General features: G+C 34.8%; 1 protein-coding gene across 1 annotated transcript in view; it reads left to right on the top strand.

Moving 5' to 3' along the window:
* Positions 1–9565, top strand: part of VPS13B (vacuolar protein sorting 13 homolog B) — a 482902-nt gene that overhangs the window by 240484 nt on the left and 232853 nt on the right. The window contains exons 21-22 of the mRNA XM_035893844.1: positions 518–645; positions 7899–8133. Coding sequence (XP_035749737.1) covers positions 518–645; positions 7899–8133 — 363 coding nt within the window. The remainder of the gene's footprint in view (positions 1–517; positions 646–7898; positions 8134–9565) is intronic.

The raw sequence follows: 9565 nt of genomic DNA on the forward strand, positions 1-9565 counted from the left end.
AAAAAAATTATTTAATTATTATGCCTTTTTTTGGAAACATACTGAAGTTTTTAAGTAAATTTTTTTAAGAAAACAAATCCAAGGCTGTAATTTAACATGGGCTGTCTTTCATTTCTTACAATGAGTTTAGAAAATGAAAACCTTTTTTATATTACACTGGCAGCAATGTATGTGAAAACTTCTTGGATTGCTGTTCTGTCACCAAATAGGTTATCACACTTTGAAAACTGTCTTAATCTGCTTACGTCAAGCGTTCTTCCTAATATTTTCTTAGCAGTTTACGTTAAAAAAGTTTAAGCATTTAATTTCATTGCATTTCTCACCAGGCTTAACTTATACATTTGTATTGCCAAGTTTAAAACTAATAATAGACACACTATTATGTCCATAGTGAGTTACATAGTGAGAGAAAAATCTCTTTTAGAATTTAAAATAAGTAATCTTTTTCTTTGCTACCAGTAAGTATATTGCTTATTTATGTATTCTTTGTGTAACTGAGTTTTGTTGTTTGCATTAGAATCTCGTCCTTTGTCACTTCCTGTGAAAACCATGCTGAACTCATCTGAAAGCTGGAAAAGTCCTGAAGAAAGAATGAAGGAATTTATTGGAATAGTGTGGAATGCAGTTAAGCGCCTTACACTTCAGGTAAGATGAAAAGGAAGTGGAAAAAAGCCTATGTCTTTCCAAACTTTATGATACTTTTTATGCATTCTAGTGCTTTTTATTAGAGGGTTTTTAAAGGAGCTCCCAAGTTTTATTGTCTTATTTCAGTAGTTTCAAAGTCTTAGAGAATGAAAAATAAAATATAAATTTTTGGTAAATTAAGCAAAGAATGCTTTGGTTTTAGAATATTAGTTTTTAAAAAACTTTTTTATATCTGATGGGAAGATCCTTAAAAAATTATATGAAGAAAAAATGCTTGTCACACTTTTCTGTGTTATAAACATAGCTATACACCTTTTTATCCATAGTTAGATTGCAGAATACCTTCCTTTCTAAAAATATTTGAGGAAAGTATGTATGATACAGTGGGGTGTGTGATACAATATGATGTTACATGGTGGTGGCTCAGCTGCTTACATGCCTACCTTTTCATAAAGGACAAGTAGGTGACCACTTGGATTAAACCATTTAATCCTAGACTGCTCTAGATTGTGATCATTGATCAGTAAAAGCAGAGTTTTCATGTAGCAGTATATTTGCATATTATACAGAAAAAAGGCCATGTTAGAAGTCCAGTGTTACAGTTGTATGGTCAAATACTAAACAGTTTAGAAATGCTAGAATTAGGACTCTGTTCTTCCAACAATCTGTGCTTTTTGAACAGTACATTCTATGAGATTGGTGTTTTATGATAAACCAGCATATAGTAGCAAAACTGGTTTTGTATTAAAATAAAAAAAAAAAAAACAAAACCCCCCTATTTCTGACAGAAAGTAATAATTGACTGCCTGTTCCTTCTTCCTACCAAGAAATATATTTATTTATATGCAGGTGTATCCCAGAACTTGTGTCTGTTCTACTCCTCTTTCATGCAGAAATTACTTTGGGTTCAAAATATTAGAAAGTTTGAAAGTTTAACTTCTGCCTGAGCAGAAACTTCAGGCGTGTGATTTGATTGCAGAACATACTGGAGTTGATGATATGCTTTCTATTAACTATTTAGTTTTCAGCCAGCTCCTTCATCATTATTTCACGAGTATTTCACTTGTTTTCCCTTCTTTCTTAATATTGTCTCCTCTGGAGATTAAAATGGCTCGATAAGGGGAGTCAAGAGAGATAATCTATAAGCTGTTTGAAGGAAGCAGTGGATTTTTGTTATGTGTCTGGGTGGTGCCGAGCACAATGAGACTCCCTGTATAAATGAGGCTTACGGTTTGAGTCATAGTAAAAATAATAATATAATAATGAGGATGATGAAGAGCTGGATCCTTTATAAATGGAGAATATTGAATCAGGACTAAGATATTCTGCTTGTACATTCTCCAAGGTACTCTTTGGTATGTGAGCAACTAGCAAAGCTCTGACATACACTCAGGAATTAGAGCTAATACTGGCAGAGGATTTTTTTTGTGTGAGATACTCTTTCTGGTGTTTGTTCTAGATTTATTTACCTTTTACAGGTTTTTTGGTGAAGTACTCGTGCTTTCAGTTTTTCATCATCATGAATATGACATGATATTTCTAGTTTTTATCTATGTTGAAATTAAATGGCCCTATGAATTCATACAACAGCTTACATACTTCTGGTTTGTTACGTCCTTATGCTTTGATCATACTTGGTACAGTATATGCCAGTATCTTGCCAAAAGGACATTACATGTTTCCAAGTGAAAAGTTTCAACAGACTCCAAGGAAATTCCACAGGAAAAGTCCAAGAACATGCTTCCAAACAAATATGCAGTAGTTGTGCTTAGTGAAATATGAAGGATTTCTAGATATACTTGCAGTTCTTTTTATTATTGCTAGTAGTCTGTATGTCTATTTTATTTAAATAAATTTTTCAGGAGACAATTGCATATATAGAGAGAGAGATTTATTTTTTTTTTCCCCTTCAATACCTGCCTAAATGGAAAAGCTGAAATTTGTGCAAGGCAATGTATAGAGGATAAGAAGATGAGGGCTATGACTCTGGTTTTCAGTTCAAGTACGGTATGATGTATTTATTTTGTTAAACATAATATGCATTTTATTAAGCTCATAAATATATTTATATGTTAAATTCATACAGATTTTCTGTATTTTATTATTATCTGGCATGAAGGCAAACTTTAGAATATTTTGTCTGGTCAAATCCTGGAGCACTTAGACTCTAAGGTTCTTTCTAAAGCTATTTTCATGTTCCTGGATCTTTTATTAACATGATTGTAGAACAGAAAAGTCTGTAGTTGTCGTCAGATAAAACAGAACTTCATAACTTAAAATCATCAAAGGATTATTCTTTTAGTGGAAGTTTGAGTAAGTAAATGTGTTTGGAACCAAAGTAACTGGAAAGTTTATTTTGGATCCAGAGCTGGTACTTAGAGCTAGCCCTGGCTTGCTCATGATAGAATATTGCATGAAGATTTTGTGCATTGGAGTTGTGGTAAGTTATTAGTATTTAGGTGAAAAGACTTTCATACTTAACTATAAAAAGTTGATTTTATTATTTAGTTGTTGTAGGATTTTATATGCAGCCTTGAAGACTTTTTGGCAGTTACACTGTGTAGAAGGGTAATACTCACTTTTCATGTGTTCTTCATACTAATAGTTGCTAAAATTGTGGAGCAGTATAAACACAATTATTTTTAATTGGTTGTTAATGCTGAATTCCAGTGAGAATAATGAGGGATCTGTATTAAAAGCAAATGAATTAATGAGTAATGTTGCAATGAACGCCAACTAAATAAGAATGTAACTATTACATATGAAACTTAGCCAGATATTCCACATGCCTTTAAATATCCCTGAAATTATTTGAAAAAATAAGTCTGTTTCCTGAAATTATTGAAAATAATATTTTCTTTAAAGCATATAACTTGTACAACATTTCAGTCAAAGTGAAAAATTGATTGAAAGAAGAGAAACATTAAGGATGAGATTGACTAGAGATCCTGTTCTTTGAACAGTGGTCTTAATTCATGGGTCAGGAAGAGATTCTGCTACTTGTAACTTAGCAGTTACAGCTTTCAGCAGTTATGAGATAGGATGATTTCTTAAGTTGGTTGCTTACCACAAACCGAAAAGAAATGAAATTTTCCGTAAGGAAATAAAAACTTCTTAAAATCAAGCTTTCTTAGAAAAGAACAGGAATACTGTGTAGTGCTACGACATTGTGTTCTAAGTGGTCAAAGAAAATGCAGTTGATCCTTATTATACTAATTTGTATGTACAGGTAGCCTGCTGTCTTAGTTCTCTTACTCGTGTACTCTGCTTTCCGTTTATATTATTTTTAATTAATTAATTAATTTCTGGCCTACCTTTTTAAATTCTAACAAACAGTGCATGTCTGGCTCAACTGCAGATGGTCTAATTGGATAGAGATAATTTGGATCATGGAGGCTGAGTTAGGTATGGTCTCATAAAAATGACCGCACCACAACCCCTACATAAGATGCATAAGGGTGGCTCTTTGCAGTTTTGGGAATCATTGGGAGATTATATATGGTATTTGAAACTCCCAGAAAAACACATTAGCCTTTCTGATGAGAGCTTGTGATGGATGGTGATTAATGCACAGGGAGGCCGCTTCCCAGGAGACACCTTTATGTGAGAGTCAACTTGTGGGTCATCTTCAGTGCCTCCAATTGTTTTATGTAGCTGTAAAATGCGGAGTAGGGAAGGGAATCTCCTTATGGTAACACTGTGGTGAAAGGCTGTAAAGACTCTTGTACAACCTGTCCCTCTTCTTCATTGCACTTGTGCAGGACAACTATGGTGTGTCACTTGTTCTGTTTCACTTCCTCCCACCCACCCTCCTCAGTTAGGAAGACCTAATTCTTTTGCAGGATATATTTCACTGTTCTCTCTATCAAGTGCCATTCTCTTTTTATAAAACATGAATTAAAATACTCCATTTATTCCAGTAACTTAATACTTTCCATTTTATACAACAGACATCTTAAAGTCATTGCAATTTTTTAGGCTTATGTATTAGTAGAAGCTTAGAGCAATGTGCTTTGCATAACTTCTTAAAAGTAGAAGGGAAAATGCTGCTTACTTCATTGGTTTATCATTAGTGTACATTACTTAGCGTGTATAGGCCTTGACATAATAGAAATGAAAATAGGGGGTGATTCTGTTTCAAGAATTTGTAATAATTCCTTCTCTTTAACACATGAATGTGTTCAGTATTGGCAAAAGAACACGTTGCTACCAAAACTGAAATAAGATCCTTGAAACAGAAAGGATGTTGCCATGGAAAAATGAAGTAACACTCGGTGCAGCTGCGAAGCATTAATGAATAGGATATTTTTTTAAAAGATCATTTGTGTTTGGTGTGGCTTGGAGGGTCCCAACCAGATGGTTTCCATGAACAGGATCTGACCCCCAGCTTGAGGACTTCTTACTGGCAGATTACTTCATTTTCTTTCCCTTGGATTGTCAGATCCTTACATTAATGCAAGATTTACTGCTGCAAGTTTATATTCAGTTACATAAATCAGTTACATTTTACATTAAATTCACAATTTTAGACACACAGTTTAACAGTTATTCAAAAAGTGTAAAAAGATTTATATGATAGCTTTAATATATGCTATTGATGTAGTTTAATTTTAAGGTATCTGGATTACATATATTTTAAAGCACTTTCTGATTGATGAAGCAATCTGTAGCACACATTCTCACTTTTGTTCAGCATATAATGCCATCATTTTAGGTGCGCTCTTCCATTCCTTCACTGGAACTTGTTATTAGACAGATCTCCAGGTTTTGTCAGACAAACTTACAGAGGATCCATTGAAGTTGATAGCTGTGTGTAAGGAGAATCTGCCTCTGAAGTTCAACAGGTGCAATTCAATTTTGCACTTATATTGGGCCCTTGTGCATCCAAATTGGCAATTTCTTATGTGATTATAATTACATGATTTGCCCAAAAATGTGGAATTTTGCCATGTGTTCATTTTGTTGGCCTTTGAAATCCTGCAATAATGTTTTGCAAAATTCATTCATTCATATAAAACCTTAAATGATATGCAAGTAAGCAAACCATTATCTGTAAGAAAATCTGTACTATTACATATGGAGGATGCTATCATGCAAACCCCACCAAAATTCATGGTCCAACTCCCATTCAGTTGTTTGAAAATGAATGGCAAAATAATGCCGATGTAAACAGAAACTTCCCTCAGGCATTTGAAGGAGTGAAACTGTTGTGATTCCACTTCAGTATTCTTGATACAGCAAAGTAAAATAAAACAAAAATGATCTGAAGAACTTGTCTGCAGTACAAAGCTGTACTGAACTGCAAATTAAGTGTAAAAACTTACTGAGTTTTGAAATCTGTTCTCAAGAGTACTTTGTAAAACATCTCTTGTAGATCCTGCTGCTGGTAATGTGATGAAGTATAGTATCTCTCCAAGTTGGTGGAATTTTTGGATTATTATTACCACATGGTTTGTATATTTAGGCAGCATTTGATGTTAATCATCATGGATATATATATGAAGAATGGGTGATTTGTTATAAACTGTTTACTCAGCAAATGCACTAATAAAACAAAAGTTATACTGATCATAAGTTCTTTTGTCATCTATTTATCATTATCCCACAATGGCTTGACCTGAAACCTATTACTAATAGACCAGAAAATGACCTAATGTGTCACTGCAAAAATCTTTGCAAATTGACACAATGACTAATTTACCAGTTTAAAAAAAAAAAAAAAAAAATCCAAATCTATTACATCTGTGACAATACACTGTTGCTTTTCATCCAGTATAAATAAAGTACACTCTGCAACCTTGGATCAATAAACTACTTACCAAAGATGTAATTAACTTCATTTTACAACTCAAACAGTTCTAAAACTAGAAACAAACACAGACTTCATGTAAAAATGTATTTATTTTTGCAAAATTCTACTTATATTTTTCTGCAGTGAATTCTTGTCAGTTTGTCTAAGCAAAAGGACACAAAAATGCTGAAATAAAGATGAATATCTGTATTCTCCTCACTAGGCTGGCAAAGTATCTATGGTGCTGAGGAATTCCAGCTCTATTGCAAATCACTACTGTAGTCTTGGCGGACTACTGGCCTTCAGGGGAGGGTATGGAGTACAAACCTTGGTTATCAGTTTTAGTCTGTGATGTCTTTAATGATGTCAAATGGAAAGAGTCTGTTACGTAAGTTTACAGCAAACAAATGTTCTTTTATCACAGCTACAAATAACATCTTGTGTCCAACATTTTGTACACTAGACTTTTCCAAACAATGTGAAGAAGTGAACTGAATCATAGTTTGTACTCGCTTAACAAAGCATTCAAGTGTGCAGGCTGTTAGGGCTATTTGATGTCCAGGTGCAGAATATTACTTGTAAGAGCCAAGGAACACTTTACAGTCTGCAGCTTACACCGCCTCTGAGTGAACAAGTAGTGATGAGTTCAGTTCTTGGTTTGGGCTCACTCAGCCTTGCTAGAAGTTCATAAGGCAATGGGAGAATGGTCAGAAATGTTTCAGGGTAACAGTGTTGCATGAAAATAAAGGAAAAAGTGCTATTTCATATGAAACCATATACACTACTTCAGATTTGTAATGAAAACAGGACAACAGCTGTATAAACTTTGTGAACTTTATTCGTTTCTCTTTGTGTATGTATGCACCTATCCATTTGTTTTTAAGTCAGTTTTTCACTAAAGTTTATATTTTTCATAGTTTATCTGATGATTAACCTTTTTGTACATGCTCATTACTGTTGACTACAAAGTAAAGACAGAATTTTCCCTGAAATATGTCTTTATAGAAGTCTTTATAGAAAGTAACAGCATATAAAATGTTGGTTAGTTCTAGAGGCTTAGCTATTGCTAACAAAAGCTAATGAACTGCAAAAAGAGGGCTTTCTCAGCCTTATTGTGAGAACATTTTCTGACTCAATTACTCTTCTTGTAAAAAGCTGTTGAAACGTAGATAGATGTATGTTCAGTTTATATGGCAACACCTTTCTGATCAAATTTACAGACCAAAATCACACTTTTTCTGCCCTTCCCCCCTCCATCATAATTTACAAGAATATATTAATTTCCAATGTTTTGTGTCATCTTTCCTCTTAATTCAACTAAAAGCTCAGACTATTTTCAGTCAACTGCAATGGATGAATAACTTGAGATTTCGTACCAGGGTGAATACTCCACATTGGGGTGTGTGTGGGGGGGAAATGGTAATCTGTTTCTGAGAAATCTTTCTTGACTCTGTTTTTTCAGCTTGAAGTGCAGTCTTGTTGTGTGTTCCTTCCGAATGACAGCCTGCCTTCCCCAAGTACGATTGTATCGGGTGACATTCCCGGGACTGTGCGAAGCTGGTACCATGGGCAGGCCAGTATGCCTGGCACACTTGTCGTCTGCTTACCCCAGATAAAGATTATGAGTGCTGGACACAAACACATGGAACCATTGCAGGAAATCCCATTTGTTGTGCTGAGATCCATCCTGGAAGAAGGTATTGTAATAAACTCAAAACAGCTTACTCTTTAATTTCCATTTTAAACTGTTACGAAAATTACTTTCATTTTATTTTGAAAACTTCTGATGTTTTGCCGCTTTTTAGCAGTATGTTATATATTATTCATGGGTAGAAATACTAATGACAAGGTTTGCCCCACAGAGATCAAAGCAAAACTCATCATTAAAGAGCTAATTCTGTGATACATTTTTTTATGTTTGGTAAAGCCAAAAAATTCAGAAGTTCAATTTTTACCTTCATTGGTTTTGTCATTCAAGTTACTGTTTAGCCACAGTCAGTCAGTTTGACACAACAGGAGGGGGCAGTGACTTTGGCCAAAAAAAAAAAAAAAAAAAAAAAAAGTCTTGGATCTAACTTTCAGACTGGACATTAGGAAAAGGTTCTTCACTGAGAGGGTGGTTGGTCACTGGAACAGGTTCCCCAGCGAGCCACAGTCACTCCCCAGGGTCACGGTCCCAACCCTGTCAGAGTTCAAGGAGCCTCTGGACAATGCTCTTAGTCATATGGTTTAGTTTTAGGTAGTCCTGTAAGGAGCAGGATGTTGGACTTGATGATCTTTATGGGTCTCTTCCAACTTGAGATATTCTGTGATTCAATGTAAGACGAGACGAGAAATTCATAAATGTAGCAGAGTGTCAAAAGAAAAGAATGAGGCTTTATTGGTCATCATGATAGGTAACAACCGTGTTCTGTTTTGAATCTATAGGGATTGTAGCAAGGGTTTTGTAGAGATTTGAAGAAAAAAAAATGAGATTTGTATGAGTGTTTATGGGGGAATGCTCTTGTGCATAGGCTAAGGATGAGAAAAAGTACGGTAGTTCGTAGTTGAACAGCTAGTATTTGAGGCTAGGTTGGATGGGGCTTTGAGCAACCTGGTCTAGTGGAAGGTGTCCCTACCCATAGCAGGGGCGGTTTGGAACTAGATGATCTTAAAGGTCCTTTGCAACCCAGACCATTCTGTGATTCTGTGATAGAGGTTTGAGTTGTAGACTGATTTGAGGGAAGAATCAGCTTTTAACATTTCTTCAACTGATTGAGAAGTGAAAAGACAAGATAAGCTGTAAAGGACCTAGCAAGTAAAAACAAGCTAGTTACGTTCAATATGATTTTTTAAAAAAATAGAGCCCTTAGAAATTATCAAAATAACTGGATTTGCAGCAGTATTCTTTCAGAATACTGATGTAAAAAACTTGTTTTACAGATATTCATATGAAAAACTGTTTTTTGGAAATAGGTGAAACAAGTATACCTAACAGACTTGAGTCTTGAAGTTTTGGTTTATTTTAACGGCATCCATGAGATCTGGTCTTATAACCAATGTATTGGGTTTCTGTGGCAAGGTCTTGGTAGTGGGGGGGCTACAGGGGTGGCTTCTGTGAGAAGCTGCTAGAAGTTTTCCGTGTCTGCC

Source organism: Egretta garzetta, unplaced genomic scaffold (genome assembly GCF_000687185.1).
Source record: "Egretta garzetta isolate BGI_Z169 unplaced genomic scaffold, ASM68718v1 scaffold154, whole genome shotgun sequence".
NCBI classification, from domain to species: Eukaryota; Metazoa; Chordata; class Aves; order Pelecaniformes; family Ardeidae; genus Egretta; species Egretta garzetta.